This window comes from Pongo abelii, chromosome 11 (genome assembly GCF_028885655.2).
Source record: "Pongo abelii isolate AG06213 chromosome 11, NHGRI_mPonAbe1-v2.0_pri, whole genome shotgun sequence".
Taxonomy (NCBI): Eukaryota; Metazoa; Chordata; class Mammalia; order Primates; family Hominidae; genus Pongo; species Pongo abelii.
The window spans coordinates 77,409,909-77,432,781 of NC_071996.2; the positions used below are offsets into that span (position 1 = coordinate 77,409,909).

General features: G+C 37.5%; 1 protein-coding gene across 11 annotated transcripts in view; it reads right to left on the reverse strand.

Annotated features, from left to right (window-relative positions):
- CHN1 (chimerin 1) overlaps window positions 1–22,873 on the reverse strand; it is a 207,957-nt gene that overhangs the window by 18,964 nt on the left and 166,120 nt on the right. For 6 of the 11 annotated variants that reach the window (XM_063712622.1, XM_024243907.3, XM_054549518.2 and 3 more), the window contains one exon: window positions 5,269–5,353. In XM_063712622.1, the coding sequence (XP_063568692.1) occupies window positions 5,269–5,353 (85 nt within the window). Of the gene's footprint in view, window positions 1–5,268; window positions 5,354–22,139; window positions 22,312–22,873 lie in introns of all 11 variants that reach the window. The other 5 variants (XM_054549520.2, XM_054549519.2, XM_054549521.2 and 2 more) reach the window with 1 other exon arrangement.

The following is a 22,873-nucleotide window of genomic DNA, read 5'->3' on the forward strand; positions in this document are numbered from 1 at the left end:
TTTTTATACACTTACATTCACAGTGCAATTTACTAGCCTTGAGCTTGCTCTGAAAACTGCTGCTTCAGGGACTAACGGTATATCAATATTTCAGTTTGCCATTAAGGCTTTATTTGGTTTTCATACTTATTTATTAAAGTCATATAACTCTTATATAGTTCCATTTCTCTCAGGGAAGCTCTATACTACAAATAATAATAATAATAAAAGGTCCACAAATGATTTCATTTGTTGAATCTCTTGGTTGGTAGGTTATTTTTATGTTACTATTAAACCACATTTCTCCCTTCCAATTTCTCAAGTTAATAAGCACAGAATAAACATATGAAAGGAGGAATAAAAAATTCAAGTCACATTTTATTCTATACTTTCTTAATAAAATATTTCTATTACTTAGACTACCAACTTTAGGTTACTTTCAGATTTTCTGGGGCTTGATTTTGCTAAAACACAGGTTTTATATCTAGAAAGCACAGAAATCAATTTTTTTGAAAGGAACAGCTGATATTTACATCCTATTGACAGGATTAAAGGATAACATTATGTTAATAAGATTTGAAATTATAATCATTATTCTCTCTGAATGTTCATATTTTAAATAATGGCAAATAAAAACTTGTTTTGAAACATATCTCGTTTTTTTTTCCCCCAGGAAAGTGGAATAGCTTGAATTTTAATATGCACCAGAAGTAATTATTTTCATAAGCAAAATTAAGAATAATGCTTTGTTCTTTGGAATATTGATGAAAATATTGTTTCCAACTAAAAGGGGCTCCATGAAACTTTTAAGCAAGTCTTACCAATTTCTCACTGGCTTACAAGGACAAACATAACTCTTTAGGTACGATCAATCAAAACAGTAGTTAAAAAACATTACTTCCACTTATGTTCTGCAACCTAAAAGGGCTTATATACCTGAAGTAATAAATACTTATACTTTATTATTAGGAAAACTGCTGCCATTTCCCTTTGGAGGCAGCAATGATACTGATATGCTGAAAACATGAAGTCACTTTCATAAATAACCAACATTAAACTGATATGTCTGATTTGAAATAATTATCCTTAATTTCTTAGATTATTCTGGTAAGACTAAGATGAAAACAATTCAGGAATGCTGCTGGAATAATGGTCTTTTTTTAAAGACGAATGTGTGACAGTCTCCATGATTACATAATAATAGATTACTTTAACCTATAAGCTTACCTTTCATAAAGAAAAATACTATTCAAGAGAACTATTCTAAATGAACAACGACCATCCTTTGAACTCGATTTTTAAAGGCTACCTACTCGGGTCATAAATATTCTAGCTGGAGGAGCACCATTCCCAATCTGCAGTTAGCTATGCCCTTTCAACATCACTTTCTTCACTTCAGAGGAGGCTAGAGGTAGGGTGACTTTGGTGGGTGAGACTGTGTAATGCCTGCAATGTCACCTTGCACTGTGTGGTTTTGAATAGCCCATGTAATGTAATGATTAGCATTCTCAGGATCGTCCCTGCTGCTCCCTCAGTTGTCCTCATCACTGTGGTGTGCTTAGCAGCAAGCCAGCATTTTCAGTCCTGAAGGGACAGCTTGCCTGGTATTAGCTGGATTTAGTCTGACTTCTACAGCAACTTTGCCAGCCTGGTGGTTGGAACATCACCCAATACCTTTACATGATGTTTAAAAAAGGGCTGTGGTGAGGGACACAAAATTGCTGCTTTTGGCATTTAAAGCAGCTTTAAACATTTAAACATTCCTGACAAGCTCTGTTTTGCCTTGGTGGATTTTGAAAAAAGAAGGGAGAACAAAGCAAGCTGTCTCAGGAATCAAAGGCAGATAAATACATTTCTTTTCTGACAGCCTACCATTTTTCTTTGGAAAGAATACCTTTATAGTGTTTAGTGGTTAGTGCATTAGTTTACAATTGCTGCTATAACAAATTATTAATACCACAAACTCCTGGCTTGAAACATCAAGCATATATTATCTTACAATTCTGGAGGTCAGAAGTTCAAAATCACTTTCACTGGGCTAAAATCAGGTGTTAGTGGGTCTACATTTCTTCCGGAGGCTTAGGGGAGAATCCACTTCTTTCCTTGCCTTTTCCAATTTCCAAAGACCACCTGTATTCCTTGGCTTCTGGCTCCTTCCTCTGTCTTCAAAGCCAGCAGCATAGCATCTTCTCTTCCCTTCGACCTCTGCTTCTGTCCTTATATCATCTTTCTCTGACTATCAACCTCTTGCCTCCCTTTTATAAGGGCCCTTATGATTGTGATTATACTAGGCCTCCCTTGACAATCTAGGGTACTCTCCCTGCTGTGGTTTGAAAGTGTCCCCTCAAAAATTCAGGTGTTGCTAATGTGACAGTATTAAGAGATGGGACCTTTCAGAGACGATTAGGTTATGAGGGTGCCTCCCCTGTGAATGGGATTAGGTGCTGTTATAAAGGGGCTTGACAGAGGGAGTTGGCCCCTTTTATACTCTTCTGCCAAATCATGAGGACACTGCATTGTAGGCACCTCCCCTCTGGAGGACATAGCTTCCCAGGTGCCATCTTGGAAGCAGAGTTGGACCCTTACCAGACACTGAACCTGCTGCCAGCTTGATCTTAGACTTCCTGGCCTCCAGAACTGTGAGAAATAAATTTCTGTTATTTACAAATTACCCAGTCTGTGGTATTTTGTCATAGCAACCCAAAACTCCCCATCTCAATATCCTTAATTTAAATGACATCTGCAACATTCTTCGTGCCATGAAAAGAACAAGGAATGTTGTTCTGGGAATTAGAAGCGGACATCTCTGGGGAGCTATTTTTCAGCTTATCACAGCTAGTGTGCACTCTCTCTTTAAATTCTCAATTCTTTGCATTTGGATTTAGATAGTCAAAGGCCAGATGAGCCTCAAAGCCACTTCAGACCTAAGAATCTCACTGTCAATCCAAATATAATTAGTTGTCATAGAAAACAGAATGAATTCAAATTCCAACCCTCCGTGTTTTCAAAATGAGTTGACTTGTGCTTGTATTACACATTAATATGGTTCAAATCACACCGAATATAATACTTTTAAGGACAAGATATAACATAAAATGAAAAATCTCCTCAAGGCTTTTCTTTCAATTCCCGACCTTTACTCACAATAAGAGGTAGAGGCTATTAATGTGGGTGGCTCTAGAGATGGGGATGAATTCTTTCTCCTTTCCCCCATATTATTGACATGATAAATGTTCCAAAACATTTCTTTCCAACATGATTGGGGTTGTAGCGTATTCCCAAAGATTATTCATAGGTGCTGTACCTATTCTCTATTAATAGCTAAGAATTCTTATGTAGATGGCCTTCACTTTTTCAAAATGGAAATGATATACACCCTTACTCATGAAAGAAGCTTTTAAGTTTGTGACAGTCATAAAACATTTAAAAAACTATTGCAGAGTATCAGCTGGACCAGACTGTCTCATAAAGGCAAACTGGGCTCATTGAGACCATTGTTCTCGAGCAGGCAATCTGTGCTTTGGAAAGAGTATTCCATCTGCCTTTGTGAAACTGCAATGCACACTGCCTCAATACCTCCACTTTATCAACACTTTCCATTCTACTGTTTCCCTCCAGTGCAAAGGCACAACCATGGCCTTCTTCATCCCAACTCTGGATAACCACCAGCCACAGCAAGGCTTTCCTCATTCACTCTGAGCTTCGACTCTGAGCTGAGGCGCTCCCTGACGAACACCTCTGCACAGCTCCAAGTCCACACGTGTAGGATTCTTATCCCACTTCCTGTGGCAGGAAGGTCCTTGAATGGTGATATATGCCTGGAACCTTATTACATTTTAGTGATACTAAGGGAATAATAACTGAAAGAAGAGCAACTTGGAACATTTCCATGCAATACATACTATATCTTGCTATTCAAAGGAAATGCAATTTAGAAATAAGAATCAGGCCCTAGAAATTTCTGCACATAATGGACAACAAAAATATTCCATTTAAAAATCATGCCACAAAAGAAATGATGTTTATAGTGATAAATCTGACAGTTACTATAGTTACCATTTTGAAATACTTAGTATATTTTTTAGTGTAAAGCTTCATGCTAAAAGACATGTAAGAAGATATTTTTTAGTTTTACAAATTAAATAGCAGAAGGAAACTTTTATGACCAAATACTAGACATTTAAAATTTACATGATTATTTTTAAGCCTATGTCAGAATTTAGAGTAGTTTGGGCCGGGCGCAGTGGCTCACGCCTGTAATCCCAGCACTTTGGGAGGCTGAGGCGGGCGGATCACGAGGTCAGGAGATCGAGCATCCTGGCTAACATGGTGAAACCCCATCTCTAATAAAAATACAAAAAATTAGCTGGGCGTGGTGGCGGGCACCTGTAGTCCCAGCTACTCGGGGGGCTGAGGCAGAAGAATGGCGTGAACCCGGGAGGCGGAGCTTGCAGTGAGCCGAGATCGCGCTACTGCACTCCAGCCTGGGAGACAGAGCAAGACTCTGACTCAGAAAAAAAAAAAAAAAAAAAAAAATTTAAAGTAGTTTGGATAAATGGCCAGTATTCAGTATAGTTGCTCTATACAAATGGATTTCACGTGATATAAATAAGTACTTTATTTCACAAAGTATCTCAAATACATCCTTGTGTTGGCTATTTCTGTATGTGTAAATCTTATGGTTTCTAAATTTATATCTAAATATTCATGGTCATATTTTACAAAAAGTATTTGATGTATTTGATTTCAAAACATCACACAGAAAATATTAGTGACTAAGTGGTTTTTCAGAATTTGGTAACCATCTTTGAAGATGAATTCACAGATTTTTAAAGCTTCAATTTGATTTTACAAAAATTTAGTAAGGACAATCCAGCTTAACAAGTTATCTTTAAAATTCAGTTTCCAAGGCAACAATCATAGGTCCCTGTACATTGCTTTAAAAAAATCATTTTTATAAATTTAGTTACTGCAACATCAAAGGCAAGTATTAAATATAACTGCCTTACTTTTATCTCCTTTCATCAGACTTTTTGAACAAGCTGACTTCTCTCTTTTCAGTGGACTAATGCCAGATCCCTAGTGTGCTGTCCATCAAGTGCCAGAAGGTTAAGAGCAGATAAAATATCAAATTTCCAAAGTGGCTGCCTGAGAATCTGGCCTACTGCATGTGCATAAGACCAAACCAGGATCCAGCCTACTGGATATGCATAACAACAAGTCTCCTTCTACCTCATCTCTTATAACTTCACAACTGACTCAATCCAGAGACAAGACAAGAGCTCTTACCTGCACATTTCACTCCCTGAGCAATGAGACCCCACATAAAGTTGGCACAGTATTCACACCAGTGTGGCCCTCTGAATGTATGCACCTGAAAAAAAAAAAAGAGGGGCAAAGTCAGGAAAGGGGAAACACATGGATGAGAAGACTGTTTCATATCAAAGCACTAATATACAAGCCACATATTCTATATGTATATATGAGAGAAAGAGAAATGGGGTCTCACTGTTGCCCAGGCTGGAGTGCAGTGGTGTATCACAGCTCACTGAGGCTTCCCTCAAGTGATCCTCCCACCTCAGCCTCCTGAGTAGCTGGGACTATAGGCACACACGACCACACCCAGATAATTTTTGTATTTTTTGTAGAGACAGGGTTTTACCATGTTGCCCAGGCTAGTCTTGAACTTCTGAGCTCAACCATCTGCCTGCCTTGGCCTCCCAAAGTGCTGGGATTACAGGCGTGAGCCACCGCACCCAGCCCATGGTTAGTAATGAAGGGGCAACATGGCTGCATTTAAAAGAACCTTAGTTGAGTGAAACTGACAAGCAGTTAACATTTTTTTCAGAGCTTGATTTCTTCTTTGTTTTAGGAATGATAAATCAGACCAATATTCTGTAACTACTTTTGAAAACTATATAATGGAGTTTTCCAATGTCCCCTCAGGTGCAGGCACCCCAATCTATACAAATACTGGCATTTCTATGTACTATGCTATTTCTACAGTACTATGACATGAAAAGGCATGAGTGGACATATACAGTATGTCTTGGGTCCTGTCAGGAATTTTTCAGATAATTTACCTTCTGTGACTATCAGTAGGATCACAGACGTTAAAGGAGATACTTACTGATGGGTCACATCAGAATCATCAAAAAGGCCCAATTTCTGTTTAAAACATTTGGCATTTATTATGTTAGCAAAGAGAATAAACGTATTTTAGAAACTGCAGAAACTACAGTTTATCAGGAACCTTGTTTGAGTACAGTAATTATTCACTAACCATTCTAGCTCATAAAGGTTCTTTCTACTGTATTTGATTTCTTTTCCTTAAAGAGAAAGGAATCCCCAAAGAAGAAAGGATTCAAATGTTAAGATACCTGTCCCTTTTACAAACAGGAAAGACAAGGCATTCTAGGTTAACTCAGATGAAAAAACATTGGTAGAATATTTTGCAGAAGCAATGAATCCAAGCTCTAAACATTAAAAAATAATAAAATTTTCAATATTATCAGTAAATTACAATTTGATTCCAACATACATATCTGCCAAAACCACTACCGTACATGATAAAATTCACAGCTAAGATTGTCATTTTTACAATTGCTGTATTAACGTATTGACCTAAGTCTTAGAAACCAAGTAAATGATTTTTAAGATATGAAACTTACTTCTTCAAATGAAAATACCATAAATGTAAGACATACCATTATGTGTTCCATTTAGAAAAACCATGCCAATTAAATCATGACAAGCCATTGGTTTTAAGACAAATCCCAAATTCAGAGACATTAAAATGGAAAATAAAATATGCATATAAGAATCAATGAAACATAGAATATCAGAATTCAAAATACTACATTGGCCCAAATATCCATATAAACCTGCAAGGGATAACCCTGGGTTCATTCAAAGTAGGTATGTGCTTGTAAATCTTTGTTGTTGCCAACTGAGTCTGAGTACAAAATTTTATGTTGATTTTGAAAAGGAGGCCATAATCCCTTCTATGTGTTTTACGGAGGAGGGTCAGGAATGCAGGCACAGTCGCCTCTGGATTATTAACAATGTTCAGAGCCTGTAAATTCAAAGTATTTCCTGGAGTTGCTGAAGTAGAGCCCAAGACCAACATCCAGATACTCTGTAATGTCCCTGTGTTCTTCAGAGTGAATAAAACTGGATAAAGCATGCAATCGTGCTTTATTCTTATGGGAATGAGTGAAGTAGACAGTGCTGATTCAGAAAGAGAGTTATATAATCATGAAACAGCAACAGAATTGTGAAGCTACTTTTAGAGAAAGTCTTTGGGATGCAAACTCACTTATAGGTTGCCAAACCTCAGGATAATCAGTATCATTTACTTGGTAAGGTGACTAAAGATGCAATGAAAGTATGAAGGAAGTCTCAGGAATTATTTTGTGCCTATCAGTTATCTCATGATAAAGTGTCTGAAAGTTAAACAGGGAGAGCAAAAAGAGTAGATGGTGTTTTGTTTGCTATTAAACAAATAGGCATTTGGGAAACAGCACTGGCTACTGAGCTGTTTTAATAGCTCAGTATTGAAAGGATTGAACCAATCCTTTCCTCACCTTCCTGAAAGTAGCAGTGAATGTGGCATTTCAAAAAGCCTGGGATATTTCTTTATATTAGATATGCTGAAGAGAGGATTTTAACTGTCCGAGCAGACCCCATGTTCTCCAATTAAAGGGTTACACATGTATCTCAGAAAGCAATCTTTAGGAGATTGTTATTTATTTACAGTTCATTCTTGGGCAGCTTTTTAATGAAGGCATCCTGAGCCATTTGAGGCTGGGTTTTTTTGTTTTTTGTTTTTTTAAATCGTTTAGAAGGTAGCTTATGTAGCTCTCCATGAAAATGTTCTAGAAATAGGCCTTGCAGAACCAGCAGCTTACAAAACTGTATTTGTCTAACAGGGTTTAACTGGATTCCCTTTTTAATTTTTATATCTAAAACTCACTTGAATTTTTACATCTAAAATCCATATATCTCAAGTTTCCTTTGTTCTGTAACCTCTATGACTCTAAGACACTGGATTATATTTATAAAAGGTTGATTACTGTAGCTTTTGAGTCTTTTTTAGTCCCCTAAGGGTCATCAAAACAAATACTGATTTTCATTAATTAGTCATTTTTATTCATTCATAAACATTTATTAAATGATGGCCTATACAAAAATAAAAAGGGGTTTCTCCTACTAAACACAGTGTGAAAATACTCTAATCAAAATATTTGCAAAGTGTGAGAGAAGCTGGGAAGAGATGCAACCCATGAGCTAAGTCCTGAGTTGAAAATCAAAGACACAAGACATGAGAGAAACGATGTGTTTAGAGAACTGCAAGGAAGTTCAGTCTGGGTGGAGTGGAAACGACTGGCCTGGCAGAAGATAGGAGAGGCAGACAGGGCCTTTTCAATGCCTACAAATTTGTATTCTGTCCAGTGAACAATGCAGAGCCACTGAGGATTGTTAAGGAGAGTGACACGGTCAAGGGGGCAAGGCTGAAGGAAGACAGACTAGGTAGGGTGGTGCTATGGCAGTCACCTAGACAACAGATGATGTGGATCTGAACTCAGGCAGTGGTGACTGAGAAAAAGGGACAAACGAGTTATTTAGGAGGCAGAATCAACAGCGCTTGGTAACTAATTGAAACAGAGGCAAAGGAGAGGGAAAGAAACTGGTCTGTTAAGGGTTTAAGGTCTGGTGACTGGGGAAGAATGACATTAACAGAGGTACAAAAGTAGCTCTGGAAGTGAGGTGGGGAGGACTGTGGAAGGGAAGGGGAAGGCTGACTCATAAGAAAGAGAGGGTCATTGATGGAGCAAGGCTCTGGAGAAGTCAAATGTTGGAGACAGAATCCAGGGCAGAGCAATTAGCTTTGAATACAAGGAAAATCACTTTCCCCTTCCCTGAGTTGGGAGGGAAGAGGGTAAGAGGAGAGAGGCTGGCTGTGCAGTACTGGTGGTGGGGCCTGGGGTCAGAAAGCTACAGGAATTCATGCCTGGCAGTCTATAGTCTCTGAGCATCAGGAAGGAAGTTCAGTTATGGAGCAAATGAGGAGTTTTGGCAAAGTGGGGAATAGGAACTGGAGCTAAAACTGGCCAGGAATTCAGAGAAGGGCCACTGGACTTGAAAGCAAGTTTCCTTTTTGGGTGACACATTATAAAATCGTACTATACCAGCCAGTGTCAAGCACATTAAACAAAAAGTGATGAATATTTTCTTTTTAAGTGGGTCGTTATGCTTTATCTAAATGTTTCACTTTATATGCAGTTTTACATTATCGGTGATGTTTACGTCACATACTTTGCCAACTCAGAAAAAGGTATCTTTAAAAAATCAATTGCACAAATTATACAACTTAGAATAGCTTTTCAGTTGTACTGCTCCATCTAGCACGATGGTAATAGGTGCTGTTTCCTATGGATAATTCTACAGGCACTGACATCTGCAGACAATTTTGTTTACTAGACACTGTTGTATTTTAATTACCTATTTTAAAAATGATGAAATCTGAATATAATGAACATTCAAAATATAATTAAAAAGCCATAAGTTGCATCTTGAAGACTATTTGTGTGTTGCAGGATGCTAAGGAAGAACTAGGTGGGATAGGCGGGAAAGGAGGCGTGGAAGGGTTCACAAGGGGTGCAAGGGCTTGGGCCTGAAGCTCTAGATCACAACAGAGAGCGACTTTTGCCTAGAATTGCCACACCCCCTAGAAATCTGCAACCCATTCCTCTGGGTATGGTTCCTGATAAGACATAATTCAAAAGAACAATCAGCTTCACCCTATTACATTATTAGTGAAGTCAGAAATGGTCCCAAGAAAAGCAACCTTGTAAGTGGGCCACAGGTATTTTTTTCTAGGCCACCTCCAAAGCTTTTGGTCCGTCTCGACAAATGAAAGTGACAGAGTATAAGGCATGAATTACAGTTTAATGAATAAAGGGCAAAACGAACTAGTTTTAAAGCCCTCTTGTGCAACTGGAAAAAAAAGACCATTTTATTACCATGACATTTGAGATTGCTTTTAACCTGTGAACAACTCCTTTCACATTAACTTCTCTGTTAAAACAGAGATGAAAGACTGGATTAATTTATGGATCCCCAGTACAGTCTTATCAGTGAAGGCATTGGTCAGAAGCAGGCTGCAAAGGACAGGGTGGGAGAGGGTGGGCTATTGAGGGGCCTATATGGCACAGGCCAAGTGTCATGTGTCTCCTGGGCAATGACTTAGGTAAAAACTGAAGTCATTCTCAGTTGGGCCTGCCATTATTCAGACTAAAATCCTGGCTTATACAAGGAAACAAACACCCTGCTTCTCATCATGATTACAGCATTCATATCTCCAGTTTGAAAGCCAGTAACAGAAACTGAAAAAGAAATCCCTGATACAGGAAGATAAAGAAAAATTCACCATTAATCTTCATTCTTCCTTTCAAGTCAAAACATTCCCTTTAGAAAAAAGCATGGATGCAAATAGCCAAGGAGCATGCCTGCAAAGCTTGCTGCAAATGTAAGCCACGTTGGAGATGATATGAACATTACGGGAAATAAAATTTTGCTTGGGAAGGTGGCAATGACATTTCAGCTGCAGCTTCTCATTTGGGACTGTGATGAGTCAGTTCTCCAGCACAGTGTTGAGTGATGAGGGGAGAGAACAGATGAACAAAATCAAAACGAAAGGAATGTAGGTAGGGAGGCAGCTGGTCAGGAAAGTTTTTTCTTCCCTCATTTTTATGTTTAGGGTAACTAGAATGCACTCTTTTAAGTGACCAATGTTTGTCTCACCAAGATGGTCTTAAACTTTTTGGTCCATACGATATGGAATTTAGAAATCAAACCCTAATTTGGCCGGGCGCGGTGGCTCACGAGGTCAGGAGATCAAGACCATCTTGGCTAACATGGTGAAACCCTGTCTCTACTAAAAATACAAAAAAATAGCCAGGTGTGGTGGCGGGCACCTGTAGTCCCAGCTACTCGGGAGGCTGAGGCAGGAGAATGGCGTGAACCCAGGAGATGGAGCTTGCAGTGAGCCGAGATCATGCCACTGCACTCCAGCCTGGGCTACAGAGTAAGACTCCGTCTCAAAAAAAAAAAAAAAAAAAATCAAACCCTAATTTTACCACTTCAGTTTAAAGTACTTTGATTTATATTATTTTGCCATGAAAAGAGAATACATAATACTGGCTATGATCATTAGCAAGAAATACATACAAGAGTACTTAAATTAGGAGGAGTACTTACTATAGGAGTATCTTTAGTATCAAGGCAATACCTTCTTGCCAAATTATTGTTAAGTTACATCTAGTCAAAACTACTAACCACCCTATAACTCTGGAGTAATAATCTATTAACAAAGAGCAAGGTTTTGGTTCAGTTAAGCACCACGATAATGTCAGTTAAGCACCAACACTATGCTGGCCATTCCTAGTCTTCTTGTCCTGATCAAATGGATGTGTAATTGATGACCACAGCGGGAAAGGCAGAAGAAATGCACCAGGCACTTGCTGAAACATAGCTTTAAGCACTGGCCAAGGCTGAGTACCTGGAATAGAAGGGCATGCCCACTGGCCAGCAGCAGACAGGAGTGAGGGAGGCACTAGGCAGCTGGGGAAGGGGCGCAGGTGCTAATGGCCTGTATAACCAGCTGCTACAGAGGTGGCCAAACGAGAGAATTTGCAGGGTCTTTCTGTGCCACATACTTAACCACACACGTAGTTAACACAGAAGCACTGCTTCAAAGAGAATGACAAATGACAGAAAATTGGTGACCTAATTTTAAGAGTAAGAAAACTGTTCAAAATTGAGAGAAATACCATAACAGCCTACTAGACATACATTGACCATACCACAAATAAATGATGTAACTTTAACTGTGAGCAATAACTACAGGGAAAAGTTGGTAAAATATGATCACACTATAACAATATGACTATTAGCACAGTCACCAGGGCAATACAGTAATTTAGTTCTCCCATATGAATATTATAAAAATGGTTTATGTTAATTGTATACAAAACAATATTTTAAATATGTGCAGAAAAAATAAATTATTCTCATAAAAATACATTTACCACAATTCAATATAGGCCTTATTAACAGAGCTTCAATTCTTTTATGGTTTCCTTTATGATCTATACATTCCCAATCACCACTATGTTTTTGAGGAAGAAATATATCTAAAATTACAGAATGAATGCAAAGCTTGCACAGAACTTGCTTAGAATCATAAACAACCATATTAATGCTAGAACACAAACACAATTTCTGGCGTTGATGTTCTGTGCTGAGCTGAAATAGTGGCCCCTTACACAGAACTATCGATCTGAAACCCAGGAATCTGGATGTGGAAATAATCAAAGTTCTCAAAGCAATCCTTTGATTATTATATGCTACAAGGTGCAGATTGTATAATAATGATGAAACAATAAATATAACCATTAATACAAAGACACTTTCCATTTCAAAATATGAGTATTTGGAGTATTATAAAATATATAATTTTAATGTTTAGGCTTCTTTTAAGTTTCAGAAGACAATTTCTTTTTAATTTCTTTTCCCCTGATAGCTTTGCCTCCAAACTGAATCATGCTCCATGTTCAAAAATGTTAAATGCCATAACCAAAAACACTTCTACTTAGAAAGTAAGCTTCATTACTGAGATGAATGAGTTCATATTCAAATATCAGTAGTAAAAATCAACACTTTGAAATACCAGTCCCCTAAGGTTATGTTATGTAGGTACAATAGGAAAATAAGTAAATGGTTGTGCAATAAAAACCACTTACATTCCATAGCTGACAGAAAATCTCTATACCCAAATCATAGATAGGTAACTGAACACTGACATACAGAAAACCCTCAGACCAGTCTACAATGTCTTGTGATCCACAATTCTTTGAAGCTAAGTCTGCATTAATAGATTATTTCCACACAACCAGGTTTCAATTTCTTTTTGACTTGGTTATAAAAGTGTCATCTAAAGAAGTACTGTTAACATATATTACAATATGAATGCAAGTATTCCTATACTAAGAAAAAGATCTGACTAAAATGCACAGGAAGTTATTAAAGTATGTAGTTAAAACCCTTTTTAAAATCCCAGTAAATTCTGGGATTTAAAAAATTCTGTTTTTCTTTTTCACTGATTGCTGCTCTTACCTTTAATACTGCCTTTCCTTAAGTACTTGGTCTAATTGATTCTTTTTTTTCTAGTTTCTTAAGATGGAAGTTTAGCTCTTTGACTTAACACCTTTTTTCTCCCTTTCTAAATATAAGCATTTAATGATATAAATTTCCTGATAAGTACTACTTTAGCCACATTCTATGAATTTTAATATGTTTTATTTTTCTTTTCAACCAGTTCAAAATATTTTCTAATGTATCTTGTGATTTCTTCTTCAACCCATGAGTTATTTAGCAGTATGTTATTTAATTTATAAGTATGTGGGCAATTTTTCAGGTATCTGTTAGTGATTTCAAATTTAACTCTGTTGTGGTTGGAGGATATGCTTTGTATGATTTTAACCCTTCTACATTTATTGATACAGTCATGTGTCACTTAATGATAGGGACACTCTCTGAGAAATGCTTTGTTAGGTGAACATTATAGAGTGTACTTACACAAAATCTACATGGTAAAACCTACTATGTACTAGGCCTAACTGTCTAGCCTATAGCTCCTAGGCTACAAACCTGTACAGCATGTTACTGTACTGAATATGTAACAGTAACACCATGGTATTTGTGTATCTAAATGTATCTAAACATAGAAAAGACAGGGTAAAAATATGGTATTATACTCTTATGGGACCACTGTCATAACTGTGGTCAGTTGTTGACTGAAACAGTTATATGACACATGGCTATATTTGTCTTATGGTCCAGAATATTGTGTATCTTGGTGAATCTTCCAGTTCACTTGAAAAGTATGTGTATCCTGCTGTTGTTGAGTGGAGTACTCTATAAATATCAATTAGGTCAAATTGGTTGATACTGTTGTTCAAGTCTTCTATACTCTTACTAATTTTCTGTATATTCTATCACTGAGAGAGAAGGGTTGAAACTTCTAACTATAACCGTGAATTTGTCTATTTCACCCTCAGCTCAGTTGCTGCTTTATGTATTTTGCACCTGTTATTAGGTACATATAAATTTTAAACTGTTATATCTTCTCGATTAATTTTACATTCTTCATTCCCAATAATATTCCTTGTTCTAAAAATTGTGTTTAAAAAAGTACAGTCACTCCAATTTTCTTTGAATTATTGTCTACATATACATATTATTTGCTAGATATAGAATTCTAGGTTAATAAGTTTCTTTTCCTTCAGTTCTTTGAAGATGTCGCCCCACTGTCTTGCATAATTTTTGATGAGAATTTTGCTTTTTCTTTCACTTCTCTCTGTGCCCTTTATATTTAATGTGGGTTTCCTGTACACAGCATATCACTGGATCTTGCTTTTTTATCCAACCTGACAATCTCTGCCTTTTAATGGTGTGTTTGAGTCATTTTCATTTAATGTAACTATCAACATGTTTTCTATGCATTCCATTTGTCCTTTATTCCTTTATGTTTTTATACTCTGAATTAACTGCATATTTCTTATGACTCCATTTGTCTCCACTGTTAGTCTAACTATATCAATTTTAGTTTTGTTCTAAGGTCTAGAACATATACATTTTTTTTTTTTTTTTTGACAGGGTCTCACTCTGTCACCCAGGTTGGAGTGCAGTGGCACAATCATAGCTCACTGCAGCCTCACACTCCTGGGCTCAAGTGATCCTCTCACCTCAGCCTCTTAATGCAGTGGGAACCACAGGCTAATTTTGTCTCTTTCTCTTTTCTTTTCTAAATAGAGATGGAGTCTTGCCACGTGGCTCAGGCTAGTCTCGAACTCCAGGGCTCAAACGGTCCTCCTGCCTCAGCCTTCCAGAGTGCTGGAATTACAGGCGTGAGCCACCATGCCCAGTCTACAATATACATCTTTAACTTACAGTCTACTTCCAAATAATATTACACCACTTCATGTAATGCACAAGAATCCTGTACATGAAGTATACTTCCACTTCCCCCATCCTCTACTCTACATTATTGTTGTCATACATTTTGCTTGTATAAACTAAATAATACATTACCATTTTTGCCTTAAAGAGTCAACTATCTTTTAAAGATACTAAGTCAGGAAAAATGTCTTTTAAAGTTACCCATGCTTACTATTATTTCTAGTGTTCTTTATTCCTTTGTGTAGTTCTAAATTTCCACCTGGTATCATTTTCCTTCTTTCTTAAAAAGTTACTGTAATATTCTTGTAGTACCAGTCTCCTTGTGATGAATTCATTCAGCTTTTGTTTGTTTAAAAAATAAATATTTATTTTCTCTTCATCTCTGAAAGATATATTTGCTAAATATAGAATTCAAGGTTAATAGATTTCTTTTCCTTCAGTTCTTTGAAGACGTCACTCCATTGTCTTGAATAGTTTTTGATGAGAATTTTGCTGCCATTCTTTATTCATTTTTATGTAATGTGCATCCCCCCAACTGCTTTTAAAAAAAACTTTGTAAGATGTGTGAGTACCAGTGAAAAAGGAAAATAATTTGTTTCCTCAAAGTTGACATATTTGTCCTACACTAAAATAATCCTTGAAGATATTAACAGAGAAGATAGTAATATAAAAATAATTTATATTCTTTTAAATAAATGTGCATTGTATTCTTGAGTATGAGTATGCACATTTAAGATTCTATAAAACCATAAAACTATAAACACATTATGAAGCTGAAATGTGAAAATAAAACTTAAGAGAAACCAAACGTATGTATAATTTCTAGATCTGAGAGACATCCTCTATACATTACATGTGGGATGAACAACCTCAATTCTTAGGCTGAGGCAAAGTATGGATTCTCCTTGACTTATGATGGGGTTACATGTCAATAAACCCACCATAAGTTGAAAATATCATAAGTTGAGAGTTGGGGTTTCTACTTTTGATATTTTCAATTTATGATGAATTTATCCAGATGTAATCCAATCCTAAATCCAGGACTGTACTGAATGAATATTACTTTCAGACCATCATAAGGTCAAAAATCATAAGCTGAGCCATTGTAAGCCAGGGGCCTTTGGTATCACTTTACAGTGAAAACTGTTCTTTCCCCAAATTTTCTCACTCTCTCTGGCTGCTTTTACAATTTTCTCCTTAACACTGGTTTTCAGCAATTTATGATATGCCTTGATGTTGCTTTCACCATATTTTTTTCTGTTTAGTGTTCACTGCATTTTTGGATCTGTGACTTTTCATCAAATTTATACAATTTTTGGTCACTATAGCTTTAAATAATTGCTCTGTCTTCTGGTTTCCCATCACTGTTCCTTTTGTGACCCAAACTACACTTATGTTAAGACTGCTTGCTATTGTCCCACTGGTCACTGATGTTGTGTTCATTTTTTTTTTTTTTTTTTTAATTCTCTGTTCTTCATCTTGGATATTTTGTATTATTGTATTTTCTGGCTTACCAATCTTTTCTTCTGTGGTATCTAATATGCTGTTAATATAATCCAGTGTATTTTTCATTTCAGATATACTTTTCACCTCTAGAGATTCAATTTGGATTTTTAAAGACAGCTTCCATTTCTTTCCTCACTACAACCTTTAGTCTACTATTAATTTTGGTCACACTACTAAGATGATACCCTCTTGAAAAGTCTTAACCAATGCTCCATGTGTTTTGACTTCTTTCTGTTTCTACTAGTGGGCAGAACGAGTCTTCAGTGAGTTTCAGCCATTATTTAGCCTATTGCTTTCTGGTGGTTTCCCAATAGTTTCTTCCCACATATATGCAGATAAGTCATCAGCAAAAGACTCAAGAAGGCTCCTTGGCAGATCTCCAGAATGCCTTTTGTGTGCAGCTCTGTCTCCTCAGGCAGTCTCTGCCCCATACATTTGAGCTGCTTTGCACCTCCCCCACAACCCCACCCTAATCTCTTTGTCCTTCACTGGGATAGACCACAAGACTCTGCTTGGACTCCCCCTGCATGTGCTGTGGCCTGGAAACTGCCTCCAAGCAGTAAGAGTGATCTTAAGAATCATTTTGTTTGTGTTCCTTCTTTCAGTTGTCACAGTTCTATACTACCTATTGATCAATGTCTGGCTGTGGTTTTTATACACTTTTTCTGGTTTGCTAGTTGTTTAAGATGGGAAGGTAAATGTAGTTCTTCCATCACGACCAAAAGTAGAAATTTAGTTTATATTCTTGGTTCTACCGATTCGTTCATGTGAACGCCAACCAGTGACTTTAATAGGCTTCAGTTTCTACACATGTAAAATAAGATTAACTTAATCAGTAATTTTCAACCCCCTTTATACAGACTGAACTGCTTCAGGATTCTTTTGTCATCCATGTTTCATGAGCACATCTCATCCAGCAAAGTGTTACATTAACACTGTCATATTCAGTAGGCTGTTCACTAAGATCTTGCAATGAGTGATTTCATTTGACATTTAATCTTGTAGAGGGCACTGCTTATTTTTCAGTACACAGAACAAGTTTCTTATTTTTGCATAAAAGCTCCCAATCCATGTGAATCGTATAGAGCTGACCTCTTCCCCAGCTCCAGGGGAAGACCTGGATCTAAGCCAGTACATTCCCTTCTCCTGACTGGAGCTACTGGTGCAGAGATGAGCATATGATATAATTGGTCAATGACTGCCATGCCCAGAACCTTTGTTCAGACAGTCTGTCTTTGAGGCTGACTAGAATCTGGGAGGATACAGAGCTGAAGACTTTGACAGTCATCTTGTCACCAGAGGGAGCCCAAAAATGAAGAAAGAGTTGGGAGACAGGGTTCTGGTGGCATTTTAAGCCCCTAAGTCAAAGGATACCTTCAATTAATGCTGGGCTTTTTCTACTATGTGACACAACAAATTCCCTTTTTTCTTAGTCCAGTGTGGGCTGGGTTTTCTGACACTTGCAATAAAAGTCTCTCAACTGTTCCATCAAATAGTAAATATATTCATGGTAACAGATTAAGAAAAATACACTGAAGTAATACAATTGTGGAGTAATGAGCTATAACAGCAACCATCAAAGCAAATTAGCATTACCCCCTAGAGATGGACTTCTCTTTAAGAACAAGGGCATGTGTACCAGGCAGAGCACAAGCAGAGATCAGGGTTGTGTCACATGCAAGAGGTGAAGCTCCAAACAAAGGTAGTTCTAAAAAGAGAAACAGGGAATATGATATTTTAGGCCTGATTTGGGCAAATCCATTCACATGGATAGCCAAAACATCACCTCTAATACAAAAGACTGGAGGATATCACCTAATGTGACAACAAGCCTCTGACTACTATGACCTAAAAATAGATATGTTCTTTTAATTTTTAAGTCCGGATAATACCTTACAAAACACGCCAGTTCTATTTTTACTCCCCAAAGAACATAAAAATATAGAAAATAAGCAGCTGATGATATAGTGGTTCTGCAACTGTTGGGCTACTGGCCTTTTCCTTTATAGTTTTCCTATTTTGTAACCAGAAGAACCTCAAGATAATTTAAGAAGAGGGATTAGAAAACCGAAAAAAAAATCTATTGGTATGTTGCTTGTCAAAAAAATAATTTACAGTGGTTTTCAGCTACCAGAAGTTTTTGTGTAGTAAAAATATTTAAAAAGAAAAACCATTGCTTGTCATGTTTTCTCTTCATTTATTTTTTAACCTATATTCCACTTCCTTTGGTGTATATACTCTCTATCCTTTGGCCTATTTGAAGAAGGCAACAATATTTTTGTGTCATTACTATTACATAAGAAATGATGAACACTGACTAACGATACTAAGTTTACTGAGATGTCGAGTACTTGACAACATAGACAATAATTGAGGCAAGATGATAAGACATGTACGTATTCTTTAGGCACATGCTTTAACCATCCTACTAATAGTCCTGGTAAACCTCACTCCTTTTTTTTTTTTTTTCCTTTTTTGAGATGGAGTTAGCTCTTGTTGCCCAGGCTGGAGTGCAATGGCACGATCTTGGCTCATTGCAACCTCTGCCTCCCAGGTTTAAGCAATTCTTCTGCCTCAGCCTCCTAAGTAGCTGGGATTACAGGCATGCACCATCACGCCCGGCTAATTTTGTATTTTTAGTAGAGACAAGGTTTCTCCATGTTGGTCAGGCTGGTCTTGAACTCCCGACCTCAGGTGATTCATCCGCCTCGGCCTCCCAAAGTGCTGGGATTACAGGAATGAGCCACTGCGCCCAGCCAAACCTCACTCTTAAGACTTCGTCCTCTAGGGAATGTTGACACAGTGGGTCACAAAAAAGATGAAGTGTGATAGCACAATTTGTCAGTTAAACAAGGCTTGAAACACAGAGACATGAAATATTACATATGGTATTTCTCCTATTAACTTACAAAATAAGCAAAAGAGAATTAAGACCCAATCCTCAGTTAAATCTGGAAGGGGTGAGTGAATATAAGATAGAAGAGATTACAAGAAGGGGCTTTAGAGTACCATCATGTCTCAAATGGGGGAAAAACCAACTCCTGAAGGTTGGACTGTTGTATGAACATGTAAACTGAAGTATTAAGAATTTTACAGGCTGGGTGCAGTGGTTCACGGCTGAAATCCCAGCACTTTGGGAGGCCGAGGTGGGCAGATCACCTGAGGTTAGGAGTTCAAGACCAGCCTGACCAACATGGCGAAACCCCATCTCTACTAAAAACACAAAAACGTGGTGTGTGCGTGGTGGCGGGCACCTGTAATCCCAGCTACTAGGGAGGCCGAGACAGGAGAATTGCTTGAACCCAGGAGGCGGAGGTTGCAGTGAGCTGAGATCATGCCACTGCACTCCAGCCTCGGCGACACAGTGAGACTCTGTCTCAAAAAAAAAAAAAAAAAAAAAAAAAAAAATTTTTTTAGAAGAAGTGACTTAAAAAAATTATTCATTTTTAATTGACAAAAATTATATTTACTCTGTACAACATGTTTTGAAATGCAAATACATTGTGAAATGGCTAAATTGAGCTAATTAATGTAAGCATTACCTCATATATTTTTTGTAGTGTGAACACTTAAAATCTACTCTGAGAGATTTTCAAGAATACATTGTTATTAACCATAAGAGGTGACTTTTAAAAATTGCGTGTTTTTCCTATGCATTTATATCCTTAAAGTATGGTATATATCTACAATAGAATATTTATTCAGCCTTAATAAACGAAATCCTGCCATATATGACACCATGAGATGAACCTGGAGGACATGATGTTAAGTGAAATAAGTCAGTCACAGAAGGACAAATATTGCATGATTCCACCTATATGAGGTATCTACAATAATCAAACTCATAGAATAGAGAGTGGTTGCTGGGATGGCAGAGGGAGAAATGGGGAGCTGCTGTTCAATGCATATAAAATTTCAGTTATAATAGATGAGTACCTTCTAGAAACTTGTGAGCAACACTATGCCTTTACTTAACAATGCTGTGTTGTGCACTTAAAGATTTTTTTTTTTTGACATAGGGTCTTGCTCTATCGTCCAGGCTGTATTGCAGTGGCACAATCACAGCTCACAGCAGCCTCGATTTCCTGGGCCCCAGTGATCCTCTCATCTCAGCCTTTTGAGTAGCTAGGACCACAGGCATGTGCCACCACGCCCAGCTAAGTTTTGTATTTTTGATAGAAACAGAGTTTTGCGTGTTGCCTAGGCTGGTCTCAAACTCCTAGGCTCAAGTGATCTGCCTATCTCAGCCTCTCAAAGTGCTGGGATTATAGGCATAAACCACTACACCTGGCCTTACTTAAATATTTAAGAGGGTAGATCTCATGTGACATGTTCTTATCACAAAAAAAATCTCTTCCCAAAGTTTAAACTACCCTCTGTCAAATTATACTCTGCATACTCACTTCTGACTGTCATTCTGTTTCAGGCAGAGATGTCATTTATATTTGTATATGAAATATTGAACCATGAGGAATATGGCATTATTATACATATGTGGCACATAAAATTAAAGGTATTTTGCCAGTGTTTAAGCATAAAACCATTCTTTTTTTTTTTTTTTTTTTGAGATGGGGTCCTGCTCTGTCTCCCAGGCTGGAGTGCAGTGCTGTGTTCACAGCTCACTGCAACCTCTATCTCCTGGCTCAAGTGATCTTCTCACCTCAGCCTCCTAAGTAGCTGGAACCAAAGGTGCACAATATCATACCCAGCTAATGTTTTAAATTTTTTGTAAAGACAAGGTCTCTCTATGTTGCCCAGTCCAGTCTTAAACTCCTGGGCTAAAGCGATCCTCCTGACTTGGCCTCCCAAAGCGTGGGGATTACAGGCATGAGCCACTGTGCCTGGCCCCAAACCCTTCCTATGACCTTTTCATCATTCTCATTATATTGACATTTGCTTTCTTTTCAGTCAGTTTGCATATATCCAACAGTCAAGGACCGTATATTACATATTACTGTGTCTCCTCCCATGTCTAACAGAGTGGTCTGCACACAACAGCTGCTTGATAAATACTTGAGGGATGAGCAAGGGGGAAACGGAGCACTTGCATGCTAGGAAAGCCTGGAGAGTCTTATTTTAGGTTAGAGAATACTGTGGGCAAGATGTTTCAACACTGTTAAGGGATTTTTCTTTGAAAAGATTGAGTTAGTATGTTCAACAGCAACTTTTCATACATATATTGAAAGAGCCAATCTTCTCAGGGCCCACATGGACATGGAACAAGAGGCTAGAAAGGAAGGTGTTTCCAAAACATGTCTTCCTCATTTAAAACATTAAAAAAAGATATAGTAGAAAGCTTGAATGGAAGAGATGAAAAACATACTGATAAGTAATTTGTATCAGCGAGGCAGTATAATACAGAGATGCCAAATTTGGAACTTGGGGAATAAAGACAGATTATAAAACATCTCCAGAATAAAGGGCCATGGTCTGTGAGAATAATATGGGTTTCTCTTAAGTATAGCAATTTAAATTCTCTAGTCCCATAAGATAGCTACAAAGAAGTATATGCAACTATGTGCAAACCAACAAGAACTTTGTGAAATGTTTCTTTTTGGATTATTAGTGGCAGGTAGTAACCTTTCTGATAACCTTAATGATCTGAATGACTTGCACACAGGGTGTCATACCAGTTCCCCAGCCAGCACGACAAACCGTAAGGCCAGGCAGGGTGAGGCTGAGAGGGCCGCAGTGCTGAGGGGCAGTGCGCAGGTTCTGTGGTCCTCCTCACCAGCAGCACTGGCAGAAGTGGAAAGCGGAGCAGTGGCTGTCATTTTTGGCTTCTGCAGCATCAGATATGTACTATAATAGGCAGCAACAGAAATACAATGTTTACAGGGACTTTAAAGATGATTCTGACCAATTTCCTAGTTTCTCTTTATCAGTCCTCTACATGTCCGATTGCCTTAGGCAGACAGAACCTATGCTACATACTGATCTGCGCTATTTTTGTCTTCTCTTGCAAGTGGCCCACATTGAGAACTGGGGAAAGAGTGTATGTGTGTGCATGTGTATAACAGAAATACATATAATTCCACTTAATTTCTTTCTTGGAGAAATTCCAAGTAAGAAATTATTTAAAATTATTTAAATTTCCAAGTAAAATTATTTAAAGGAATAATTCACATTATTCCTTTAAAATGTCTATGTTGGACACTCCTTGTTCATATCCACAGAAGAGGCAATGATGAGAGACATTATTGCAGAAGCATAATGAAGCATTCTAGATTGTCATTTCCATTTTGTAATATTGCATTTACCTTCATTTATAACACCATTAATTCAAAACACTATTCAAATTCCTGAGCATTTAGAATATGTACACAGATTCTCTAGTCAACATCAGATAACATGATGGTATCTT